At 38.0% G+C, this 27,340-nt stretch overlaps 1 protein-coding gene across 3 annotated transcripts in view; it reads left to right on the forward strand.

Annotated features, from left to right (window-relative positions):
* The first annotated feature begins 1,064 nt into the window (after window positions 1-1,064).
* Window positions 1,065-27,340, forward strand: part of HSPBAP1 (HSPB1 associated protein 1) — a 49,836-nt gene continuing 23,560 nt past the window's right edge. For all 3 annotated transcript variants that reach the window (XM_082654413.1, XM_082654415.1, XM_082654414.1), the window contains exons 1-3: window positions 1,065-1,254; window positions 13,150-13,335; window positions 20,788-20,969. In XM_082654413.1, coding sequence (XP_082510539.1) covers window positions 1,197-1,254; window positions 13,150-13,335; window positions 20,788-20,969 — 426 coding nt within the window. In that variant the 5' untranslated portion in view covers window positions 1,065-1,196. The remainder of the gene's footprint in view (window positions 1,255-13,149; window positions 13,336-20,787; window positions 20,970-27,340) is intronic.

Consider the following 27,340-nt stretch of genomic DNA (forward strand, 5'->3'; position numbering starts at 1 on the left):
AGGCTGGGCTAGGAACCCGGGATTGCTGGGGGAAGTGTACATGTTTACGGCCTGTGCCTAATAAACAACTCGGAGATCTCCAGTCACTTAAGCCATATATTGCTTGCTTCTATATTGGGTTTATTTTCATTTCTGTTGGGTTTATAACTTCATAAATTAGAGAGGGAGATAGGATAAGATTTAGGCGTAGTAGGGAACCCAGAGGATTGCCGCATGAAAATCATTTGTTTTTTATGTACAGTAAGTACAGCCCTGTTAAATCAGCCATTTTTTGTGTGCTTTACATAGCCAATGAGGAAATTTAAAACGAGTCAATTTCATTCATGTATATATACGATATAGATCTCTTTCTACTATTTTGCCTGTTATTAACAGAAGAGCAATAAATATATTTTGATTAAAGCTGAAAGATTTTTGCCCCCAAATGACCTAGATTCATCTCCAGTTATTATGATTTTGACTACACAAAGAGTAAACGAGAAGAGTGGAGGTTGTCGATCTCTTGACCAAGCAACCGGTTATTTTGATATACAAATCCAAAAGCCTGACTGCTGTCGGTTAGTGTCCTTGAAAACCTAAGTCAAGCGATTTGGCTTGTTTTGGTCGGGAAATGAGTCACAGGCAACTCAATTAAAGAACATGCGCCTGAGGTTCACATTGCCCGGTAGCCACGAAAGCCAGGTGGATCATTTTGCTGCCAGAAGGGCAAGAGTCGGGAACAGAAGGGGAAGAGAAGCGTGAGCTCTCCTGATATCCAAGCGACTGCAGAGTAAGCAAACGCCGAGCCACTTTCCACTGCTCCAAGCCCCACAAAAAGCAAACCATTCCCTAAAACCCCAATACTGTTGGGAGGAAGAAAGCGCCAAGGCGAAAAGGAAGGACTTGAGGAAAACCAGAAAAGAAGCCAAGAAAAGTCTACACCGGAAGACGATTACGGTCTGGGGAAAGTAAAAAACACCACAACCGCGACCACGTGCTTACATTTCCACCACTCAAGAATCAAAATAAACCGCGTGGCCACGCCCAGTGCCCGTCACATGACTTTCACGCGCGTGCCGCTTCCGGAAGAGCCCGGTAGCAGCCGCTGCGACTCTTGCCTGTGCTGCGGCTTCAGACCCCGGGTTTTGGCCTCTTTCTGACCCGGCTCCCGCTCCACTTCACTTTTGGTTTCGGGTGGAGCCCGTGTAGTGATCTCCATGGCAGCAGACTCCGGGGCGTTCACTAATGAGGACTCTGAATCTGGAGAGGAAGAAGGTAGGTGCTAGGCAGAACTCAGACCGTGAGTACAACGCTGTGCCAGCTGACTCTTGGCACCTCTCATGTGGCCGTTTGTCCCTTCGGCCCTGCAGTAAGCTATGAGGAAAACTGTTTGCTTTCTACTGAACGTGTCTTTTTTCAAATTGTAGCACCCAGATTTTTGATCATCGTATAGGTCCAGTATCCCCCCATCCTGCCAGTGCTGTTTCACACATGAGGGTGTTGTGACTGTTACAGTAGATTGAACCACCCTTGAGATAAGTGGAGATATCTGGGACTTTTGTGAACAGGAGTATGATTTCAGTGGAATCCTGCTTTAGAGAACGGATGAAGTTTGAAGGCCGGTGAGCCTGAGATCCCTGTTAGCATTTATTGAATGATTGCTCCGTGCCTGGCACTGTTCTGGGTACTGCCGTGGGATCCAGAGACTTTTGATTGCATATAACAATGCCTTTTCCCGGTTGAGTAGAGGGGCCTGGAAAGGAAAAAGAATGACCAATGCCTGGTAACGTGAATACTATTAGTGCACACTGAAAAAGTCCTGGGCAAATTGATGACATTATAAAATGAAAATGGTCAACCTCTTGAGTATTCACTCTGTATGGGCCTGAGATCCTTCTGATCCTCTGTTTCTATAGTAACATTACTTTCTTTCCCCAATGGCAATTCCCCAAACTCTTTATATCCTCTCTTCATCTCTTCCTCACTTCCAGCTGATGACTTTGCTCATCAGGTCAACTCTGCATCTAATCTGTCTACTTTTTTCCTCCTTCTCTATCACACCTTTGTCCACATCATCCACATTTCTCACCTAAACCACTACTGTATCTTCGGGCCATGTGTCCCCGTTTCCTTTCTTGTGCCTCTCCAATCCCTTCTCCATTCAGTGGCGAAAAGTGACACTCTCTTACTCAAAATTCTTCAGTGAAATCCATTGCACTAAGAACTTAGGTTAAAATCCAAACTCCTAACCACGACCTACAAAAATCCTTGGTCTGGGTTCTGCTGATGTCTCCAGGAGCATCTCTTGTCACTCATCACCCCCTCTGCTCTTACCTGCTTTTAATATAACTGATTTCTTAGTCTTAAGATTTTAAGGTATGTCACCACCTGAGACCTTACCAGATTAACCTATCTAAAACAGTCATCGTAGTTTTCCCCTGACCCTTACCCTAGATGTTTTATAATACGGCATCCTGCTTCCTTCATTTCACTTATCACAATCTGTAATTACTTGTTTATTATCGTTTCTTCCCTTAGACCTTAAGTACCTTGAGGGAAGAACATATATCTGTGTCATTCACAGCGTTTGCCCAAGCAGCAAATACAATGTCAGGCTCCTAGGGGGCACTTAATACATATTTGTTGAGTGAATGAATAAGAGAACCCCGTGCCAAGTCCAGAGGCAGTAGGAGAAAGAGCATGGCATAGTCCAGGAACTGAAAGAAGTTGGTGTAAGGAATGTAAGAGACAGGGATCCTGAAGGATCCTTATACCAAGTTAAGGAGTCTGACAGTGTGAAGCCTTTGAGGAGCTTTAGGTGGGGGAGTAATGGGGGAGTAACACAATAAGATTTGGTTTTAGGAAGATCACTGCAGCTGAAGGGTGGAGGATAGCTTGGAGGGAGAAAGACTGAAGGACAAGGTACTTAAACCCCCTTAGCCACAGCATCCTCCTCTCTAATGTGCATAACTATTGTGAAAATTAAAGATACTTGTAGATCATCTAGCATAAATGTCTGGCAGGAATTACATATTCAATAATGGTAACTATCTTTATTGTTAATAAAAAGTGCTGGCATTGGTGACTGACTGATGTTGAAACTGAGAGAAAAGAAATTGGAAATATCTCTGAAATTTTTCAGCCTGAGAAAACTACATGTAAATTAGGAACCTGAAGAAGAAGGAGGTGGTTGGGAGCACTGTTGAGTTTTAATGTGAATGCGTAACATTTAGGTTTGGGAGGATGATGCAAAAGAAGATGTTAAGCATGTAGCCAGGGAAGAGGAGGTTTTTATTCTTTATTCAAATACCATAAATTCACCCTTTTAAAATGTTTTTTAGTATGTTCACAAAGTTGTGCAGCCATCACTACTATAATTCCAGAGCATTTTCATCACACCAAAAAGAAACCTGGTTCGCATTAGCAGTCACTCCCCATTCATCCTCTCTCCATCCCTTGGCAATCACTAATCTACTCTGTCTCTATGAATTTGCCTGTTCTGGGCATTTCATGTGAATGGAATCATACAATATGTGGCTTTTTGTGTTTGGCTTCTTTCACACAGCATCATGTTTTCAAGGTTCATCTATGTTGTAACATGTACCAGTACTTCATTACTTTCTGTGGCTGAATAATATTCTGTAGTATGGATATGCCATATTTTGTGTATCCATTCATCAGTGGGCATTGGGTTTCCACTTTGGGGCTGCTATGAAGAACGCTCCTCTGGACATTTGTTTACAAGTTTCTGTAGGAACATATGTATTCAGCTTCTCTTGGGCATATATCTAAGAGTGGAATTGTTGGGCTATGTGGTAATTCCATATTTAACTTTTTGAGGAAACTGGTGATCCTTAATCTTGAAGTCCTAAGGAGAACTGATGAAAGTATGGATTTGCTCCCCTGAACAGTATAGCATGTGTACACATTTTTGCAGGTGACTTCAAATTTTTGTATTAAAGGATTCTCCAAATCCTATCTGTGGAACTTTCAACCCTATTTTAAACTGTCATGCTCCCCAGAAAAACCACTTTGGGGTGACTGCTCATTACCATTACAAAGTAAGTTAAATGGGCAAAATCCTACTGGAAGAGAAGACTTTGCTTTAAATTAGATAAGGCTTATGTGAATAAAGGGTAAGAAAAATACATACATCAAATAAATGCATGTGAAAGTTTCACTATGTTTAGTATAGTAACGAATATTGTGGGGGTCATAGAAAAGTTAATTTTTGAGCAAACTTATTACCACTCCATTATCAAAAAATATTTGAATGTACACTATGAACAGGAGACTCTTTTGTACAGTGAGGTGAAAGACAGTTCTTGCTCTAAAATACCCTATAAATATACTTTGGGGGAAAAGAACACAGATTAAAAGACTTGTAGTATAATACATATTCGCACGGCAGGAGGCAGTTAGATGGGTTGTAAATATTACACACATTACATGCTTTGGGTGTGAGAGGAGAAAGAACGAATACAAATTGGATTGGTCTGTGCTTCTGCGAGTAATTTGAAGGTTTGGTGTACAGTCCTCACTCTGCACGCAGCCTCAGGTCCCACAGGCCCACTCTAAAGGACTTGAGCGCTCAAGAGTTCTGGTATTCTCAGGGGTCCTGGAACCGGTCCCCCTCGGATGCTGAGGGACAACTGTAGTTTGAATATGGAAATGAATGGAAGAAGTTGTTTCTGGCAAGGAGAGGCCAGGAGTGGAAGTGAGTGGAGAAAAGCCCAAGGCACATAGAGGGCAGAGGGTGGGGAAAAAAGCGAGGAGACAGACTGGTGCTACTGGAGTGGAATGTGCAGGGTACACAGCTGAAAGGAGGAAGATTATGTCCTTGGAGACCAAAGAGGAGCAGGGTGAACCAGAACGTTGAAGTGAAGAAGGAAGTCGTGGGTTTCACTTTTCTCAGAAGAACAGGGTAAGGCACCACCCTGAGTGAGGGAGTGGAGAGAGGTATTGGGGATTTGAGAGTGAAGAAAAGCTTTGTCAAGTTGCTGTTGAGACAGGGATGATTAGGAGTCAATTAGTGGCGAATAGTGTGATCGGGAGCTGGAGAGGGAACCAGTGGAGGTGAGCATGAAATCGTGGAACTGATCCCTTTGTTTTGAGACTGCTGTGAGCATGCTCAATAGTTCATTTTACAAAGGTGGAGAAAACAAATGGTTAATCTTATAAAGTTTTATGCATTGTTAAAAATGAGCTGTGAATTCAGAAAACATTTATTTGGTGTTAGTTTATGCCAAGCCCTATGCTAAGCTCTATGGATATCAAAGTAATGGGTTTGCTTCCAAGGATGTGATTTTTTTTTTTAACTGAAGTATAATTGACATACAATATATTATTTTCACGTATATTTCACGTATATTACATAGTGATTTGACATTTGCGTGCATTATGAAATGATCACCACAATAAGACTAGTAACCATCTGCCCCATACAAAGTTATTGCAATATTATTGACCATGTTCCTTATGCTGTATATTATATCGTTGTCATGGCTTATTTATTTCATAACTGGAGGTTTGTACCTCTTAATCTCTCCTTCACCTTTTTTCCCCCACTCACACCTTCCTCCCTTCTGGCAAAACCACCTGTTTGTGCTGTGTCTATGAGTCTGTTTTTGTTTTGTTTGCTTGTTTGTTTGTTTTGATTCCACATTAAGTAAAATCATATGGTATTTATCTTTCTCTGTCTGACTTGGCATAATACCCGATAGATCCATCCATGTTGTTGCAAATAGCAAAATTTCTCTTTTTTTTTATGGCTGAATAAAATTCCATTGTATGTATATGTACCACAAGGATGTGTTATTTTTTTTGTCTGAAGTAACAGCTTGGAAATTATTAAAAACAAACATGAGTAAGCAGAGCACAGAGGATTTGGGGGACAGTGAAAGTACTTCGTAGGATATTGTAGTGGTGGATATATGTCATTATACTTTTCAAATCCATAGACTGCACAACACCAAGCGTAAACCCTAAGATACACTGTGGACATTGGATGATTATGATGTGCCAGTTTAGGTTCATCTTTGGTGAAAAATGTACCATTCTGGTGAGTAATGTTGATAATGCAGAGGCCATGTATGTATGAGGGGAGGGGGTATATGGGAACTTTCTGTACTTCCCCTAATTTTGTTTTAAACCCAAAACTACTCTTAAAAAAATGGACTTAAACAAACATGAAACTACTTACTGTTAAGAATCAACTCGAGGGGCTTCCCTGGTGGCGCAGTGGATGAGAGTCCGCCTGCCGATGCAGGGGACACAGGTTCGTGCCCCGGTCCGCAAAGATCCCACATGCCGCGGAGCAGCTGGGCCCGTGAGCCATGGCTGCTCAGCCTGCGCGTCCGGAGCCTGTGCTCCGCAGCGGGAGAGGCCACAGCAGTGAGAGGCCCACGTACCGCAAAAAAAAAAAAAAAAAAAGAATCAACTCGAATTCTGAATGTGAGATGTTACTTCTAGGATCATACATTGGTTGAAGCGTTTCAGTGAAATTAAAAATCAATACTTTGAATCTGTCTTTCAGACTGAGACTGTATTTGTTTCCATTGGGCTCTGATAGTTTAAAATTTTTTTCTGATTAATTTTTTTAATTGAAGTATAGTTGATATATTAGTTTCAGGTGTGCAACATGATTCAGCATTTTTAACAGATTATACTCCATTAAAAGTTATTACAAGATAGAGGTTCCCTGGTGGCTCAGCGGTTAAGAATCCACCTGCCAATGCAGAGGACAGGGGTTCGAGCCCTGGTCCAGGACGATCCCACATTCTGCAGAGCAACTAAGCCCGTGCGCCACAACTACCGAGCCTGCATTCTAGAGCCCGCAAGCCAGAACTGCTGAGCCCACGTGCCACAACTACTGAAGCCCACGCCCCTAGAGCCGTACTCTGCAACAAGAGAAGCCACCGCAGTGAGAAGCCCGTGCACCCCAATGAAGAGTAGTTCCCACTCACCGCAAGTAGAGAAAGCCTGCGCGCAGCAATGAAGACACAATGCAGCCAAAAAGTAAATAAAATAAATAAATTTTTTTAAAATAAATAAATTTTTTAAGTCAAAAATAAATAAATAAATTTTTTAAATAAATAATTTTTTTTAAATTTTTCAGTAATTACTGAACAGAACTGTTCAGTATTTTTTAAATTGTGACCAAAAAAACCCATAAAATTTATCATCTAACCATTTTTAAGAGTACTGTTCAGTAGTAAGTGTATTCATATTAATGTGAAACAGATCTCCAGATACTTTTTGTCTTGCACATCTGAAACTCTGTACCTAGGAAATAACTCCCCTTTTCTCTCTCTCCTCAGCCCAAGGTAATTGCCATTCTACTTTCTGTTTGAATTTGACTATTTTAGTATCTCATGTAAGTAGAATAATACCATATTTGTCTTTCTGCAGCTGGCTTTTTACACGTAGCAAAATGTTCTCAAGTTTCATCCATGTTGTAGCATGTGACAGTATTTCCATCCATTTAAAGGCTGAATAATATTCCACTGCCTGTATAAACATTGTGTTTATCCCTTCATCTGTCAATGGATGTTTGGGTTGCTTCCACCTTTTAGCTATGATGAGTAGTGCTACTATGAATGTCAGTGTCCACATACCTCTTCAAGACTCTTCTGTTGAATATTTTTGATGAAAAGAGATGAAATACCCAGTTTATTCTGAATTACGGAAAATTTACTTAGTGGAGGCTGAAGAAATGGAAACATTTTGGTAGAAATTTTGCAGGTACTTTGAAGCATTTTTAAGAGCTCCAGTCTTTGAGGCACCAATCTTTCGAGTATTAACTTCACTTAAAATATAGATTTACTTATCTTGCTTTAGGTTTAGGAACTTACAAGCACTGTGAGTCATTTTCTGGTTCATAAATGGATTAAAGTGAGGAGGAGAAGACAATTTTCTGGGTTAACTGGGCAAGAGTTACAAGTGTAAGAAGATGGGAAGAAGAGGATGGTAAATGTCCAGCATGTAACTGTCTCCAGTCCCCAGCCTGAACCTGGTTGGGTGTTCACTACCACACCGAGCATTGGTATTGGCAAGGTCATGTCAACACAGCCTCAACACTTTGTGGTTTCTTCATCAGCACCACCTTCTAGATCTTGAAATTCAAAGGGTTTATGACAGTTCATCAGCAGCAGAATTTTCTCAGTTCATATTGACATTTTAAAATAGTGACTATAAAATTAAAATCATCTTTGGTGTAAGTTTTACCATTCGGTCTTCAGTCTGAACACAATCATTTTGTTAAGTAGTACTTGCATAATTCCATCAGCGTTTTTCTGACCTGGTTTAAATGTTCATTATTTTTTACGCTGATATCTACCATTCCAGATGGTAGATGACCCTTGTGTGTATATACAGTAGTCATCAGATTGATGAAGGCCATCATAGGCTTACCTGTATATATTTAGAAATAAATTAGCTCCCAATGCTAGGACCCAATTTTTTGTTCATACTGTATCACTGTGGTGAGTCTCTGCATTGTAACTTGAGGCTTACTCTGATGTCACCTTCTGAAAATTTTTTAATAAAATATAAAACTATTAAATTTAAAATTAATAATTATTAAAATTATACCTGACATGAGAAGCGAGTTAATTTCAATTTCAGGATCTTTGTCTTTGTTGTATTCTATCAATATTAGGAGCGTATTCTGGAAACTTGATATTTCTTGTCTTAAATTCTAAATCTCAGATACAAATCCAAGCCAGATGTTAATTGACTGAAGCCAGATTGCTAGCAAATTCAGAGAAATTAGGTTTCAAATTATCTTGTCCTTTGCACTAATTAAAGAAAAAATTAACTGAGAAAAAAGTAAATTGCTTTTTGATGGTGTTTCACCATCTCCAAAGAATTGTTACCAAAGCTGTAATCAATCATCTGAATAACATGCTACATTTAGAGGGAGAAGAGACTATTGTGCGACACCTAGATCACTAATCATTTTTTCCAGCAGTTTCTGTTAGAAATTGCTACTTGCTGCAAGTTTAGACCTAAATACATTTATTCTTTAAAGGCTTTTGAGGTTGCTTCAGAATTTTTATAGCTCTTTGCAAATATCCCTGGCATGGAATGATTGGGTGCATCCCTAGGCTATTTAATTAATACAGTATAGACTGTATTCTTCTTTAAAGAAAATTGTAACACTTCAATTTGTTAATAGCCCAGTTCATTGTTGATTAAACGATCAGAACCCAGATTACTTTTATCTCACAACCAGCTGATTGTTTTATTTCACTGATAGACCTGAAATTCTTCAAATATGCTAATTTCCTATTATGGTGAGCATCGTACTGATCTACTCTGCATATGCTTTATAGCACTTTTCATTCATTTAGCAAATGTTTGAGCATTTAATATATTCCAATCACTGGGCCTGGTACTTTCTCAGCAAACTTTAGTTTTTAGAGTCTCCTATTAAATAACCTTTGGGATGTTTGGCATTTTTTGATCAGATCATTAAATACTTTTTTAGAAAATTTAATGTTATGTTAGAGGAAAAAATATTTATTTACTTCTTTGAAGCTCCTCTGTCAAAACACTACTCGTGTTACTAATGCCCGCGTACTTAGGTGTACAGATATGAGAACTGTTTTGAAAACATTCAAAGCCGTGTGATCTATTGGCTCTGATTTAAGATAAGCAGCATAAATAAATCGTCACCCCCAAAGGACTGGTGCTTCTGTTTTTCTCTGCCTTTTAAAGTTCTAGAAGCAAAATGTTCAAAGCTTGAACATTTTACAAACGTAGAACTGAAAGAATGTTACAGTGAGTCACACCAGCCATGATTCATCCAGCCTAAGCCACAGAGCACTCTCTAGGGAGAATATGGTTGTCCTTGAAAACCATAGCCTCAGAAGGCAAGGTGCTATACCAGTTATGAACTAATAACAGAGTCCTGACTATGAGTTAATGTGTTTATATGAAAGCGTTCAGGGGATACAATTTTGCTGGCTTTGGTTCCGGGGCACAAAGATGGACATCTTTGCATTCTTTCAGCCGGTGTTTGCAATTTCCTGGGCCTTTCTTTTATCTATTGAGATGGTTAAACATGATGTCTGTTTTCCAGGCAGGATATAGGAGAGGAGGATAAAGGGGAAAGGCTGACTCAGCAACTTCCAGATATATATCTGGCCACTCCTATCTGCAAAGGAATCTGGGAAATGTAATTTTTCAGCCGCTCCCATTGCCCAAAGTTCTGTTAGTGAGGAAGAAGAAAGCAGTAGTGGGTAAGGTAGGCAACTAGCAATCTCTACTGTAGATATTAACTACTCCCCCCACCACACATACAAACATGTGCACAAACCAGAACATTCCTCTCTCCCCAACAGCACATGTGGATTTATTATCTATGGATCCATCTAAAGCTTCCCTGCACCAGCTTATCTTTTCGGGTTATACTGTCTCTCTGTTTTTAGTGCTAGTGTAAGTCCTACAGTTTTAATTCTCTGGAAGCAGGATTATGCAGTAGGAGGAGCATTGGACTTGGAATCAGGGAACCTGACCTATAGTCCTATCATCACTGGTGTTTTGACCTTTGACATCTGAACTTCCATTTCTTCATTTGGATAATGGAAATAAAATACCTTCTGTACCTGTGTTTTACAGGCTTCTTAGAGGATCCAATGAGCACTTTTATTTTAATGTATATAAAAGTGTGTGGCAAATAGTAGAGCCTTATACAAGTAAATATATGGTATTGTTATGATGATGATGATCAAAACCAAACTCTCATCTTCCTAACAGAAGGAGATGTCACTCCTAACCTTTCTCTCGTGGCAAGTCACAAAGTCTGGAAACCTCAGTCTTCCTTACAGCTGCATCTGCCTCCTACCCCACATCTCTTCAGTCGTAATAGTCTTTGACGTTGTTCTCCTAGTATTTCTCCATCTCTACCATCTCTGCCTTCCTCACTGCCACCCTTTGTTGTTCAGGGCCTTATTACCACTCCTCTCACTTAGCTGTTGCAATAACTCTCTGAGTCAGTTCCAGTCCCTACAGCTCCACACATTGCTACAGAGCCCTCATTTTTATTGTTAATGAATTGAATGTACCAGGGGACTGTACTATGGGAGAAATATTTAGTAAATTATTTTTCTACTTTTGAGACATTTGGTTGTTTGTATTTTCGGGTTTTTTATTATAGTAATAGATATTTTATGCATATGTGTGTACATATATATACTATAAATGAATATGTATGTGGCTTATGATTATTTTGTTAAAAGCAAATTCCTCTAACATGAGTTATTAGGTTAATGGGTGGTTCTTTGAGACTTTTGCTTCATTTTCCCAGTTGTTTCCCAAAGGGTAGTACTAATTTATATGTCACAAGCAACAGGTATTATCATGAATGAATTGTAGCTTTTCATGGTCTAGCAAAACTTTAAAAATATATAATAAAAAATGTGGCTTGTCCATTTTCATACACAGGGAATCCAGGCACTGCAAGTCCAGGAAGACTTGGTACATTGCAATCTAGGTACCCCTGTGCTTACATTTATAGGCTGGCATGGGTTAAGACCTTTTTTAAACAATTCCTGGTTACAGCCTGTTTTCCTTAACAGGGCTCTTCAGTAGGTAAAGGTCACTTAAAGATAAACTTGGGCCTTCTTTTACATAGAGACCTAAGAGTGCCTTCTGTCTTCCCTACTCCACGTAGCCCCACCTCTGGCACCTGCCCATCCCCTGAAGCAGCCACACTGATGTCCTCACATGAGAGCCCTGACTACCCAGAAGGGGCCACAGTGTTCTTAGATGTCAGCTCCTGAGGGCTTAGAGCCTGCTCGCTTTCACCACTGGTTTGGGAGAGGTTTCTGGGTTTTGTCCTTGTCTGAGAAAGGAGGGCCAAACTGACCTAAATTTTCATTTTCTTTAAAAACAAGCCTCACATTCAGACAACTACAAATTACTCAGGTTCCTCGATGAGTCCTTCTCCATCCCTCCTCCTTTTGTCAGAAAGTTTAGAAGAAGGTTGGTTGAAGGGGGAATTTGGATTACTCATGAACTTTTCGTAATTTTTTGAGTAAATGTAATTACAGATTAGGTAACTGAAATAGAGGGGTTAGCTGATTGTACTAGAGAATCATAAATTCATGTTTTGGGGATCAGAGTATGAAGCATTTTTCAACTTCCCCCCCAAACTTTCATCTTGAGATGTCTTTAAAGAGAAACTTATTGTTCTTTAATTTTTTTTAATATATATTTTTATAAATTTATTTATTTATTTTTGGCTGCGTTGGGTCTTCGTTGCTGCGCGCAGGCTCTCTCTAGTTGCACCTAGAGGGGGTTACTCATCGTTCTGGTGCACGGGCTTCTCACCACGGTGGCTTCTCTTGTTTCAGAGCTCGGGCTTTAGGTGCGCAGGCTCAGTAGTTGTGGCGCACTACTGTGGGCTTAGTTGCTCCGTGGCATGTGGAATCTTCCCAGGCCAGGGCCCGAACCTGTACCCTCTGCATTGGCAGGCGGATTCTTAACCACTGCGCCACCAGGGAAGTCCCCACTTGTTCTTTTATTTAACAAATATTAATCTTTACCCTCCTATCCCGGATTAACATTCTATGATTGAAATTTATTGAAGTCCTCAGTAAGTCACAGTGTTAGTTTGTGCATATTGCCTTGTACAGTTTATAGATGCAGTCAGAATCAAGGATTAACACTGATATCCACCCTAGCACATATTTTATCTTTTTAAATCTTGCAATAAAATAATCCCCTCTCCCGCTCCCCATCCACTGCTGTGTGAATGCGGTAGTCTTTTTGGCATGAACATGTGCTATATCAAGTAGAATTGTTGCTGAGTCCAGCAACACTAGTTGTTCAAGAGTAGGTTCCATCAGCATTTCTTACATAATTCTCTATTTAGGAAATAATATTGTCAAAAAATTGCATCTTTTAAATGTACATAAATACTTGGAAAGCCTTTTTAAAAAAACATTTTTGACATTGAAGATTGTAAATATTTTCCAACATTTACAATTTAATATTTGAGAAAAATCGTTGAAGAATTATGGCTGTTTGAGGCCAAATATTTATGTAAAGAGTAATAAATGAAGTGCAATTACACCGAAGGATTTGCCATAATAGAAATGATATTAGCTATTTATTCTTCATATTATATGAAATAACTTTTTAGTTATTTATTTCTCTCCCTAGGTAAACATGTCAAACCTTTTACACCAGAGAAAGCGAAAGAAATTATAATGTCTTTACAACAACCTGCAATCTTCTGTAACATGGTTTTTGATTGGCCAGCCCAACACTGGACTGCAAAACATCTTTCTGAGGTCCTTCAGGGCAAGCAGATACGATTCAGGATGGGAACGAAACGCACAGATACAGGTAGGACTACAAGGAATCATCATCATAATGTCTCTTCAGTAGCATTCCCACATTCTCAACCGTGGTTTCTTTATCTCTAGAGAATCCTTTATTTGAATCCTCTTTTGGACCATTTTCAGATAGGAAAACTTCATTAGAAATTTTAAAAGGACAGTTTAAGATAATTTTTTTAGACTAAACAACCTATAATTTATAACCCCACATAAAATGTATTTGTTCATGTATCATGGTTCATTGATCATAGTAGACACTTAATAAATATTTGTTAATGTGCTATTATTTATGTGATTGAAAGAGACCAATACTAATCTAACAATCCTTTCTACTTTTGACTCATGTGCAATGTTTCCTTTTATTTGTTGCCTCACTCACTATTTATAGTGCTCAGTCTGGGTGTAATTTTACCTCTCTGCTTTATCAGCTGCCTGACCTCTATTGCATTACATAAATGTGAAACATATGTGAAGCTGTTTTTTTCATCCTCTTAAGCAGTCTGATTTTGCCAGCTCCCTCTTCATCCCTGAAGACTTGTAACAGCTTGATTTTTTGCCTTAAGCCAGATAAAGCAATTACTGTTAATCTAAAGACAGTTAGTTTATAGGAAAGAAACAATTTACATTAGAAACTGTTTCTAATCTAAAGAAGTCCATGACCACTGTCTGGCTTCAGAATATGTGTTTAACTTCTATTTAAATATGGGTAAATTTGATAGTCTAGAAATTCATAGTGTCTTAAGCATTGCTGTGAAGTGGCTCTAAGAATATCTATTAATAACTTAGAAGGAACTAGAAAATTACCCAGTTTCTCTTCCAGCTTCTCCAGGCTTTGTTTTCTCATGTTGATCTTCTAGTATATCTCATATAATTATTGGGTTTTTGGTGTCTGGAACCCCTTTGTACTCTAGTGACAGGTAGAGCAGGATTAATAGACCCGAAACTCTTTGGCATCTCATTCTAGTCACAGACCAAAATGTTTATTGTATTTTTAAATTAAATGCTAGACCAGCAGCAGCTATGTAAAAATCAGCTTGTGCTCTTTTCTTCTTGATTTTATTTAGTCAGATAAATTTTCCACTCATTGAAGTGTCTGTTAAACAATAATTTGAAGAAAAATAGAAATTGTAATTTTTTTCACCTCCTGGTTAGACTCCAAATACAATACTGTTACTAACAGCTATTGAGAACTATTGTGTCAGGCACTGTTCTGAGGACTTTATACACATTAACTCTCTTAATCTTCAAACCGACTTGGAGTGGTACTATTATTATCCTGTTTTTATAGCGGAGATACAGTAATTTGACATTTTAAAGTTAGTACTGCAGCATAGAAGAAAAAGGGAAGTAGAAAGTCTCTGCAATTGAGAGAAACTGCTCTGAGTTTTTACTAAAGATAATTTGTTCTTTTTTAAAATTCAGACGATATTCACATAAAATTCACCATTTGAAAGTATACAATTCAGTGGTTTTAGCATCTTCACAATGTTGTGCAACCACAACCACTATCTAATTCCAGAACATTTTCGTCACACTGAAAAATCTGGTTCCCATTAGCAGTCACTCCCCATTCACCCCCTTCTCCAGCCCCTGGCAATCACTAATCTACTTTCAGTTTTTATAGATTGCCTATTCTGGATATATATAAATGGAATCATACAGTTGTGGCCTTTTGTGTCTAGCTTTTGTCACGAATCATGTTTTCAAGATTTACCCATGTTTTAGCATGTATCTATATTTTCTTTTTATTGCTGAATAATATTCCATCATATGGATAAACAAAATGTTTATCCCTTCATCAGTTGATGGGCGTTTGGGTTATTTCCACATTTGGGCTATTATGAATAATGCTACTGTGAACATTTAGATACACGTTTTTGTGTGGACATATGGTTTCACTTCTCTTGGGTTAAACCTAGAAGTGTAATTGCCGAGTCATGCAGCAACTATGTTTAACCTTTTGAGGAACTGCCAAACTGTTGCCCAAAACAGCTGAACCATTTCACATTCCCACCCCAACGTGTGAGGGATCCAGTTTCTCTACATCTTTGCCAATACTTATTCCATTTTTTATTCTAGCCATCCTAGTGGGTGTGAAGTATTATCTCATTATAGTTTTGATGCATTTCCCGAATGACTAATGTTGTCAAGCATCTTTTTATGGGCTTATTGACCATTTGCATATCTAATTTGGAGAAATGTCTATTCAAATCCTTTGCTTGTTTTCTAATTGAGATTTTTTTGTTTTTATGTGTGTTTTTTTGTGTGTTTTTTTGCCTTTTTGTTGTTGAGTGGTAAAAGAGATCTTCATATATTCTGGATACTAACTCTTATCAGATATATGATGAGCAAATATTTTCTCCCATTATGTGGGTTGTCTTAATAATTTGTTCTTTTTAAAGTTATTTCTTTGAGTATAAATACAGTACTTCCACAAGCAGTGTAGGGTAGTGATGTAAGAGAGCTGACTCAAGTCAGCTTGCATGGGTTCAAAGTTTGGCTTACTCTGTGACTTTGAGCAAGTCACTTAACTTTTCTGTATCTTAGAAATGTTTTCAAGATTAGATGGGTTCATATTCATTAAACATTTAGAACAGTGCCTAGCACATAGTAAATGCTCAAAAAATATTATTTAAAAATAGAAATAATTTCAAAAATTAAAATATACCTTCTCATTTTAGAGAACACTGGAAAAATGGGAAGACCCAAAGAAATTTAAAAACAGTCTTATTACCAAGAGGCAATCACTAATTACATTACCAAGAGGCAATCACTAATTACATATGTCCATGCAGGCCTTTCTGTATTTTAAAAATAAAATTGTGTTAATTTGAACAGCCTGCGTTTTCTCTTTTTTTTACTTAACATATTCTGAGCAGCTTCTCTTGACATTAAATATGACTTTTAAATGGCTACCTAATATTCCATTGTATGGTAGTACCATAATTTATCTTTAAAATTCTCCTAGATTGCTTAGCAGTTTTAAATTTATAAATAAGACTGTACTGAACATGTTTGAAAATAAATCTTGTGCAAGTTTCTGATTGTTTCCCTAGGATAGATTCCTAGGAGAATGACTGGGTCAAAGGGTGTGAACATTATCACCAGGAGCAGTACTATCCAAGAAGCTTCTTATGCCAGAAAGCTCTGAGTCATTCAGATGGCCTCTCTAAGTGGTGTCTTGTGACTTGGTGACTTACACCTGAAGTATCCAGCATCCACCTGCTTCTCTGTCCGAGGCCATCCTCCAGTTGGGGTTACCCTGCTCTCTCACCACCGTGGTTGGAGTAGCCTCGTCCTTAGTCCCTGTGCACTCCCTGCCCTCCCGCCTCAGCCATTCTTCATACTGAAACCAGAGACAGTTTGTTTTGTTTTGTTTTGTTTTGTTTTTGCGGTACGTGGGCCTCTCACTGTTGTGGCCTCTCCCGCTGCGGAGCGCAGGCTCAGCGGCCATGGCTCACAGGCCCAGCCGCTCCGCGGCATGTGGGATCCTCCCGGACCAGGGCACGAACCTGTGTCCCCTGCATCGGCAGGCGGACTCTCAACCACTGCGCCACCAGGGAAGCCCTCCCTTACCTCTTTAGAACAGTTCCTCAGAGCATCTGAGAGGCCATCTCCCAGATTATAGTCCTCGGTAAGATACCCGAATAAAACATAACCTGCAACTTTTAGGTCATGTGTTTTTCTTTTTTTCTTTCCGTCAACAGGATTTTAAATGAAAATTCACGAAGTGCTATAAATTATGTAATTTGAAAAGAATCTGCCTTGTGACAATACTGTATCTTACTACACAAGAATGTGTAATCTTCACTTACCTAGTTTGTTTTACCTCAGTAAAAAGATTTGGGGGAAAAAAAAAGATTTGGAGTTTTCATATAAGTCTACAAATTTCTTAAAATATTATAAAATTTTTGTAGCTGTCAGGAAGTATTTTTGCCTCTTTTGTTTTTCAAACTGTGATTGATATACAAATAAAAGCCATTTATTTTTTGCATGTTTATTTTTTATGCAGCCAGTTAATAGTGTACCTAGTGTTTTAGTTTATTCTTGTGGGCTTTTTAGTAAGACAGGCATATGATCTTAGAAGCAATGATAACTTTGTTTCCTTTCTATTGAGCATGTTTATTTCTGTTTTAGGTCTTGGTTAGAATTTTTCTAGAATGCTTGAAATAATAGTATTAATAACTAGCATATTTGACTGTAATGTGTCTCTTAGTTTATTTTAGGAAGCAGATAATGACGTCACAGTAGCTCTTTGAAACATTTTGGATCAGATTCATTTGCCAACATATATTCTCAGTGACAACACTATACCTCAGCTGGCAGTGATCTGGCAAGCAGATGTAGAAATAATCCTAAACATTTGTTGATAGGGAGTGGAGTAACAAGCAAAAGTCATAGTCGGTACCCACATTCCAAGTGTTTCTTGATTGTGAAGTGATGAAGTCTAACAAAATGGAGAAATGTTTGTTTCACTGCTGTGCAAAAAAATATTTTAGGACTTCCTTTTATGAGAGTCAAAAGCAAACTCAATTTATACAGTATTTCCAAATCCTAAACTCAGTTGAGCTTCCTCTTACCTAACATTTTGACAGTAAGTAGGATGAAAGTTGCAGCTGCCTAGGCTACTTTAATGTTAAACGAAAGAACAATAATAATCAAGTTAGAAAGGAGTAATTCCATTGCATAGAATAAACTAAGAAAAACAACTGTACTACACAGAAAGAAATTGTCATGATAACAGAATGAAAACAGTGCCTTTGGTGCCATTATTACCAGGAACGGGTGAAAAGATTCTATTTTGAAATCACTATGTAAATGAAAAAGTCTGTCATTTTCATTCATTCCATTCATTGTAATTTTCCCCTGACAGTAACAGTTCTCACGTGTCGTTTTTTGCATTTTTAGATTTTCATTCTTTTAAGTACAGAACTTGCTGTGATAGAAAATGAAGTCTTCTGATGAGGGTGCAGTACGGATGTGCCTGTGAGAACTGGTCATAACTGAAAAGTCCTCAGTCTACCCTAGGGGCAGGTGGCTCAAGCAATGGCTTTAGTATTCCGTTGGATCAGTTGGATTGAATTCTGTGAAGTGAAAACTTACAGGACAGTAGAATGTGTTCAGGCTCACATTGGAGCTTACTGAAATGATTTAGAAATGATTCCATCACCAAGCAGCTTTCTTGCTACATGGGTTTTTGTTTGTTAAAAAACCGTGTATTCCAATGCTGTTATGCTAAATTCTTCATGATGATGTTGATAATATTAAGAGCTTTTATATATTGATGGGTCAGTGTGTGCCAGCCACTATTCTAAATGCTTCTCAAAATTTTTCAAGTTTAAATAGTTCTTAAATCTGCAGGGTTTTATCTTTTAGATAAATGTAGCCTAGTAAAGTTTTCCTGCTTCTTAAAGTCAGGTGACAAGTTGATGAAGTAAATGAAATAAGGGTGACACACACCCTCCCCTCCATTATTTCTCTGCCATTATACGGTTTTAGGATAAAGAGAGGAGGGAGAAACGTGATTGGGATAATCCTAAACAGTTTGAGCAGAAATGGATGGAAAAGATGTTTGAATATCCTTTTCTTCCTACTACCAATTCAGCTAACTTTTAAAGTGCCCCAAGTAAATATATGAATGAATAATAAAAAGTACTAATAATAGTGTCTAACTTTTACTGAGCATCTGCTATGTGTCTAGCATTGTGCTGACTGATTTACATGTGTTAGATCTACATCTCCTCTTGAAAGGATTTCATGTTTTCCAAAATAGATCATAATCAGGTTTCTTGAATATTAACATCCCAATGTACATTTAAAGTATTCAGCTAATTGCAAAAAAAAATCTCATTTCATCACTATTTAGGAGAATAATTCTTATATAAATGAGTTCTACCCATAATAACAAACCACTATGGACAGACAGTAGACTTTTCTTCAAGCTTTCCTGATCAGCCCTCATCTCCGGTGGTCTTTGCCTTTTCCTAGGTGTCTATGGCACAAAATTTGGGATCTAGTTACATGATGCCTCAAATTCCCTATTATTCTGGTTGAAGTTTTCTTTTTATCTAAATATAGTCTAAACTCAAGAGTATTATCTATTTCTTTTATGTTCCTGCAAGCCTGAGCCCAATGCTAGTTACAAATTAGGTACTTAATAAATGATTCTGAAATAAATGGGCTAATGAATAATTGAACAGACTTTAAATAGCTGTTGTCTACTTAATGATTGAGGAGCTCTGTATGATAAATGTGCAGTATAAAGTTGAAAATTTTCAAAAGACAGTTTTTTGTTGTTGCCTTTTTTTTATTTGAAGAAGTAGTTCTCAAACATTTTGGTCTCAGGATTCCTTTAGACTTAAAAACGATTGAGTACCCCAGTGAGTGAGCTTTTTTGTCAATGTGGGTTATATCTAGTGATACTTAGCATTATTAGAAATTAAAACCAAGATGTGTCTACTTAAAGAAAAATGCTCAGTGTAAGAGCTGTGAGTTTAAGTTTTATTCAGGGTCTTAAAGGACTACGGCACAGGAGATAGCCTCTCAGGAGCTCTGAGAAAACTTCTCCGAAGGGTAGGGAAGAAGCCTGTATGCATATGATTTTTGGCTAGGGAACGTGTGCAGTCAAGCAGACATCTTGGTAAAAGATTACTGCTAGTCACAAATAACAAATATCTACAGCTAATGATTTTAGTGCTTCTCTTTAGGAAGATGCAAGAATCTGGGGTCATTGAAGTTCTTCCCGAGATATACATCTCACTAAGAGGCTTGCTTGTCCAAAGCACAGAACACGCTGTTATGGTCTTAATTTCCTCTGTCTGAAGCACAGAGTGCTTCATCCTGTTATGTCTTAATTTCCTCTGAGAGTGCACTGGCTGGTCAGTGACTGCAGTGGGTTATGACTTAATCCTTGTAGAACTGTTTGGTGAGCAACGCTCTTTGTTCCTCTTTATTTACGGACATTTAAAACTATAAGAACATAAGCACATAGTCCACTAGCTGTCGGAGCAGTGACATCAACACAATTTGTGTAGCCCGTGGAAAACACCGTACTTTTGTGAGAGAATAAGTGTGAAAAGGGCAAATACTGTCGTAGTATTATTATGAAAATAGTTTAGACCTCACAGACCCCTGAAAAGGTCTTGGAGAAGTGATAAACTAAAGTATTCCACTGGATTACTGCATCAGGCTATAGAAAGGGTAGTTTGTTTTTGTTTTTTTTGAAAGGGTAGTCTTTAATCTTAAGGTTAAAATTGTGTTTTTTACTTTTAAATTTAATCAAGAGTATTGTTAAGTGTTGTAAATGGTTCTAATTATTTAGCAAGTACATAATTAATTTCTAATTAATGTTAAATAATTGTTAATACTTCCTGGTTGAAATTATCCTCATTTAAGAAAACAAGAATATTTGGAAACTGTGTTCAATGTACATTTAAAGTTGGGTTCTCTTACATTGCAGCTCCTCAGTTTGAAACCACATGTAGTTACGTAGAAGCTACACTTGAAGAGTTTCTGACCTGGAACTGTGACCGATCTAGTATTTCTGGACCATTTAGAGACTATGATCATTCCAAATTCTGGGCTTATGCTGACTATAAATATTTTGTCAGTTTATTTGAAGACAAGACAGATATTTTCCAGGTAAGTCAGTACATTTCTTTTAATCATAGTGTAACTTGTTCTTGAGAAAAGATCACAAATTAGAATCTCCTTGGTACTTTTTTTCCTCACTGTCTTTTTCTCTGTAAAGTAGTCACCGTGAGTCTTGACTATCCTATTTACTCAAGCCCAGAGATTTGCTCAAAGGAAGTATAATGTTTGGCCTACAAAGATGAGCAGCCTTCTTATTTTCCTAGTCACCAGACTTCCTGCACACTCTCTCCTTTGCCTTTAAACAGCACCTGAGCTGATTTGGAGTATATCAGAAACATAGACTGTGTGTCCAACTTCCTTTCCTCCTGACCTACATCTAAGTCCTTGTTCTGTCAGTGAGGCAGATGGAGGTACAAAGCTGATTACATGAAGAAGCATTCAAGCATTCCTAGAATCCTAGAAGCCTTCCGGGCTGCTGCTGCCGTCTCTCTCTGCTCTGGGGTGTTTAGTACAGGTTTATGGCCCGAAGCAGAGAGTGCTGGGCTCCCAGTGTTTGACTGTAGAAGTCCTGCAGAAGGATGGGGGTGCTTGCAGAAGTAAGAACGTGGACGTTCTTTGCCACGCGCTGACATAACTGACGGCAGTTTGCAGACTACCATATCCTCTTTTCAAAGTGTTTTCTACCTCAAACTGCCAGTTCAGTTTGTGGGGTGATTTTGGAAACTCCCTGCTCTGGTTTCTGTGTGTCTTAGGCATCGGCCAGCAATGGGAGTAGTCCCAGAAAGCTGTTTGAATGACTCTGCCTTGCCCAGCGTCAGGTCAAGGTTCTAGAGTCCTTCATCCTGCCCCTACAGGATATATTTTGCCATCACAGGAGGCTGTTCACCCACCTGCTCTTCTCCTGCCGGTCACCACCACTCTCCCTCTGGACTTTCCTCTCATGCAGGCTGATTGTCCTTGGACTCTTGAGTCATTTTCCATTCAGCTTATATTTTTTCTTTTTCACTTTGAGTGAAGGTTTGGATGCTGGTGCTTTCATAGTTATAATATTATCATACAGCTATCAATACTTTGTATCTTTCCTTTATTAAATTTTTTAATGTTTTACTTAAATTTTGGTTTTTGTAAAAAAAAAAAAGGAAAAACACATCACTTGCCCCATAATTGTTAGTTGAGGATACTTTTTTTTTCTCACAACAGTAAAAGAAATGCATTGGTTTTGAAAACATTCAGTAGATGTTTTCTGAATCCAAAGTCTATACCAAATCTATTATTTACTCATTTTTAAATGATAACTTTGAGGTAATTTTTTTAATAACCTTAATTGTGATTACTCTATGGATCTTTAATCCTAGACCTTTTAGATATCATAGTTAACTTTTAGAGTATCTTATTAATATTTCTCATACCCTAACCAACCCTGTATATTAGACTAGTAGTTTATTACTCCATATTTCAGGTAAAACACTGTAATAGTAATATTTATCAAGTACTCATACTTGGTGCTTTTCTAAGTGCTTTTCCTTTATAATCCCCACAGTAACCCTATGATTTAATAATTATCCCTATTTTAAGAAAAATGAGGGCTTCCCTGGTGGCACAGTGGTTAAGAATCTGCCTGCCAATGCATGGGACGCGGGTTTGAGCCCTGGTCTGGGAAGATCCCACATGCCACGTAGCAACTAAGCCCGTGCGCCACAACTACTGAGCCTGTGCTCTAGAGCCCTCAAGCCACAACGAGCCACAACTACTGAAGACCGTGTGCCTAGAGCCCGTGCTCCGCAACAAGCGAAGCCACCGCAATGAGAAGCCCATGCACTGCAACGAAGAGTAACCCCTGCTCACAGCAACTAGAGAAAGCCTGCGGGCAGCAAAAAGACCCAACGCAGCCATATAAACAAACAAACAAATAAATAAATTTATAAAAAAAAAGAAAAGTGAGGCACCAAGAGATTAAGTTAAACCTTTTCTGAAATTATACAACTAAGAAAAGAATAAACTAAGCAGTCTGCCTCCACAAGCTTTAACTACTGCACTATATGCCTGCAGGGGGTCTGGATACGTTCAGTCCTGTGAGGACTACCCAGCTGGGATGAAGGACTTCTGTCTGTGCTGGATCTAGGCTCACTCTGCCTTGGGTGAATCTCTAATCTGACCCCATCAGTTGTTCTGTTTCAGCCCAGGCATGGAAGCACTGTGCAGAAACGTGTCCTATTTATTAAGTGTGGGTATAAAAGGCAGCCTTTTGGTAATGTGCTGGAATTCTAATTGAGCCCTTATAAAATATGATATTTTTAGTTAATGAGTTTTCTTCAGCTCACATTACGGTGATTAATTCTCTAGATTAGAACAGGCAAATCTGCTATGAACAACCAAGTCCATTAAGATTATATCATTTTTTTATCTCAAGGTTTTCTGAGCATGAAGTGATCTTACATCAAAGGTGCCTAAGTTGTTTTACTTTTACCACTATAATTCATTCAGTCACTAAATCTTACTACTTATTGTTTCAAGCCTTCTTCCGTCTGTCATAAAACGGTGGGTAGTTAAACATTAAAACTGATAATTTTTTAAATGTTTATTTAGAATAAACTCATTGTATGTGAATTTAAGTGACATTTTTATGAAAGTAATTATATTCCAAATTTCTTTTTAATGTTATGAGAGTAGTGGCATTGTTTTACATAGTTGGCTCTTTAGTGTCTGGCTTAATAGAAGACAGCTTGTTTCTTCTGTCTGCTTCATTTAGTCTTGCGATTTTTGGTTTGTTTTAAGTATATGAAGAATATCTTGCTTTACACACATGTGCAGCTGAAAAAGAGAGGAGCATTTTGGCAACCTTTTTAGATAATTGTGGATTTTTTTGATATTCCACCAAATTTGGGTTGTTTCTACCACTAATGAGTAGTCTCTTAAACGTTCGTTTGTTGCAATCAAGAATCGGAACCCATGGGCTTCCCTGGTGGTGCAGTGGTTGAGAGTCCGCCTGCCGATGCAGGGGACACGGGTTCGTGCCCTGGTCCGGGAAGATCCCACATGCCGTGGAGCGGCTGGGCCCGTGAGCCATGGCCACTGAGCCTGCGTGTCTGGAGCCTGTGCTCCGCAACGGGAGAGGCCACAACAGTGAGAGGCCCGCGTACCCCTGCCAAAAAAAAGAAAAAAAAAAAAAAGAATCTGAATCCGTGATCAATGAACCCTTCCTAGTCTTTCAGTAAAATCCATTGGTCTATCTTGCATGGAATGGATCTTTTGTAATACTTTTCATTGGCCATTTGGGAAATACTGGTTTCCTAAGCTATATAGATCTTCGAAATGTTGATGCATCTTTGTATACTTTATTATAAAAAAAGTGACATTTGTTAATAGCATCACCATTCTCATCAGAAAAGTCTTCTAAGTTTTAGGAAGCTTTCTAGCTGATGAGTTTCAAGATACAAGTTTCCAAGATAATTTTTATTCTATTCAAAATATTTTCTTGTGATTTCCCTTGCGATTTTTTCATTGACTTATGGTTTACTTAGAAGTATAATGTTTAGTTTGCACATATTTGGGGATTTTCGAGCTGTCTTTTCTGTTATTGATTTCTAATTCTATTGTGTTCAGAGAACATACTTTGTATGATTTCAGTTCTTTTAAATTTATTGTTTTATAGCCCAGAATATAGTCAATCTTGATAGCTTGGGCACTTGAAAATAATGTGTATTCTGCTGTTTCTGTCTTTTATAAATGTCAATTAAGTTGATTGTTCATGTCCCCTGTATCCCTACTGATTTTATGTACACTTGTTTTACCCATTATATAGAGACAGGTATTAAAATTTCTCAACTATAATTGCATATTTATTTCTTTTTCAGTTTAGGTTAGTCCGTTTTTGTTTTGCAGCTAGTAACAGTTTAGGGTCGTACACATTTAGGATTATTATGTCCTCTTAATGGATTGATACTTTGTCAAGATGTGATGATCCTCTCTTTCCTGAGTTCTTCCTTGTTCTGATGTCTACTTTGTCCAAAGTCTGCTTTGTTTAGTTTGCCTTTGGTTAGTGTTAGCATGAAGAAGGAGTACTTGCTATATGCTTCCATTTATATAAAATTGTAGAACTTGCAAACAAATGTATAGTGACAGAAAATAGATCAGTGGTTATGTAAGAATGAGGGGGTAGAGAGAGGTTACAAAAGGTTATGGGAAAACTTTTGGACATGATCAAAATGTCATCTTGATTGTAGTGATGGTTTCTCAGGTGTATACGTATGTAAAAAATTCATCAAATTGTACACTTTAAATATACACTGTTTATTGTACATCAGTTATGCCTCATAAGGCTGTTAAAAAAAAAAAAAAGAATGCAATGCTATTAGTACACTTTGGTTCCACAGCTTGACAACAGCAGTTTTATTCACCATTGTTTTTGTGCCATCAGTGCAAATGTCAACACAGTGAAATAGGAAAATAACATCTTAGTAGTATTATGAAAATAGTTTCAGCCTCACAGATCCTCTGGAAGGGTCTCACAGACCCCCCCCCAAGAGGTCTGTGGACCACTTCGAGAACCTCTGGTCTACATCATCCGTTCTGAAATTACTCTCCTCTAGTTCTGACTCCTCCTCTAATTATTTCCAAAACAGTTTCTTATGAAAATATTTAAATATGTTAATTATATTCACAGACATTTCATGCCTTTAAATTGTGTAAGGATAATAGCATTTAAGACTCTCCCCAGTATGACTGACATGACCTGTCTCCTCTGCATGTGTCCCTGAGTAGTCTCCTTGCAGAGTGCTGGACCACCGTATTCTCTCGTCTTCTGGCCTTTGCTCATGCTCTTCTCAATTTCTGCCTATTAAAATTCAACTTCTTAGGGCCCGGCTCAGATTGATCCGTGGCCATGAAGCCTTCTCAACCACTCGTACTTACATCCATCCATTCCTTGCCTTCATTCCTGTATGTTTTATTTGGATTGTTATTTAAATGGCGCGTGACATAGAATGCCTATGACTTGTTTCTCTAACAGCATTGTAAGCTCTTTGGGAACAGGGACTATGTTGTATAATTTTTTATTCCCCCAAACTGCTAACATAGTGCTGAATCCATAATGGGTATTTCAATGATTACATAAGTGTATTTTTTTTCCCCTAGTCTTACCATTTCTTGTTTTGCTATTTGGTCTTTAGGGGCCCTTCAGAGGGTGTTTTAACTTAAACTCCACCTTCACCTTTGTCCAGTTTTCTGTGGCTTCTAGTTAATCAATTGTAGCATTTTTCAATCTTGACAAGAAATTCTTGGCTCTCTTCAGCCTTCTAACGAGTTTTATAAGTTTTTACTTACAGCTTCTACTTAAATTCATTCAGTGATAAATATGTAATATTTATATATACTGATAAATACACTGGTAAATATAGTGGTATTATTGGAAAATATCCTGTAGCCTTAAAGTTGGCCAAAAATTATGATTTTGACACTTAACTGACTTTCATATATGACAAATGAAATTGGCCTCGTTTAGCTATACGTCATATCATTGACTGATCTAAGTAAAGCATCTATTTGGAACATTTTATTCTCTACTTTGTGAGGAAGGTAGGGAATTTGTGACAGTACCATAAAATTTCTTTATCTCTGACTCATTAGGTAAGAATGACAGGTGTTACATTTTATCATCGTCTATAAGTATCATCGTAATTGAAGCTATTAAGAATCAACATATAGCAAAAGGGATTTGCCCCAAGAACATTTCCCAGGTAGATGCCATTTTATGTTGTGATTCAGATTGACTGCTGAGAGTCAGGGGCCTTGTTAAGTCACCAGGACACAGAATCTCAAAATGCAGCACATGGAAGATTAGTTCTAGCCTGTCCTGGGCTTTATAACATAGTTATGAGAGTATGTTGAAATTGAGCCAGGTGGTGTAGTGATGTTTAAAGGGGTTTGATGGCCCATGATGCTTTCTGATGAGGCAAATTGGAATGTAAGAATTTGGGTATTTATCCAAGCCTATCTGTGGGTGGAGTTAACTCTTTTCTGTTTGTTACCTGAGGTAATTTTTTCAAGGGGAAAAGGGCCTTAAGTACTTGCTAATTTATAATGTTCATTTAAGGGGCTGTTTGAAGTATTTATCCTTTATAAGTTTTACATAGTAATTATAGTTAATTATACTGTTTTAAAGTTCCATTTTTGTTTGGGGTTTTTTTTCTTTTTTTATTCAGATGTAAGTTCATTATAGTATTATGTATATTCAGTTTTCCTATGTGTGTGATCTAGGCATGGAGAATAAATAGAATGAGACAACTTTTAACATGATAGATAGACTCCAATTAACCATGACCACAAGTCACCCAAACAGCCCGGTAAAAGAACAAATAGTTTTGAATTGGGGTATTCTCAGAGCCTAGAGCTTATACTAGCTCACACCAAATCTAGGCTCT

The sequence above is a fragment of the Grampus griseus genome (genome assembly GCF_964374135.1).
Source record: "Grampus griseus genome assembly, chromosome: 5".
Taxonomy (NCBI): domain Eukaryota; kingdom Metazoa; phylum Chordata; class Mammalia; order Artiodactyla; family Delphinidae; genus Grampus; species Grampus griseus.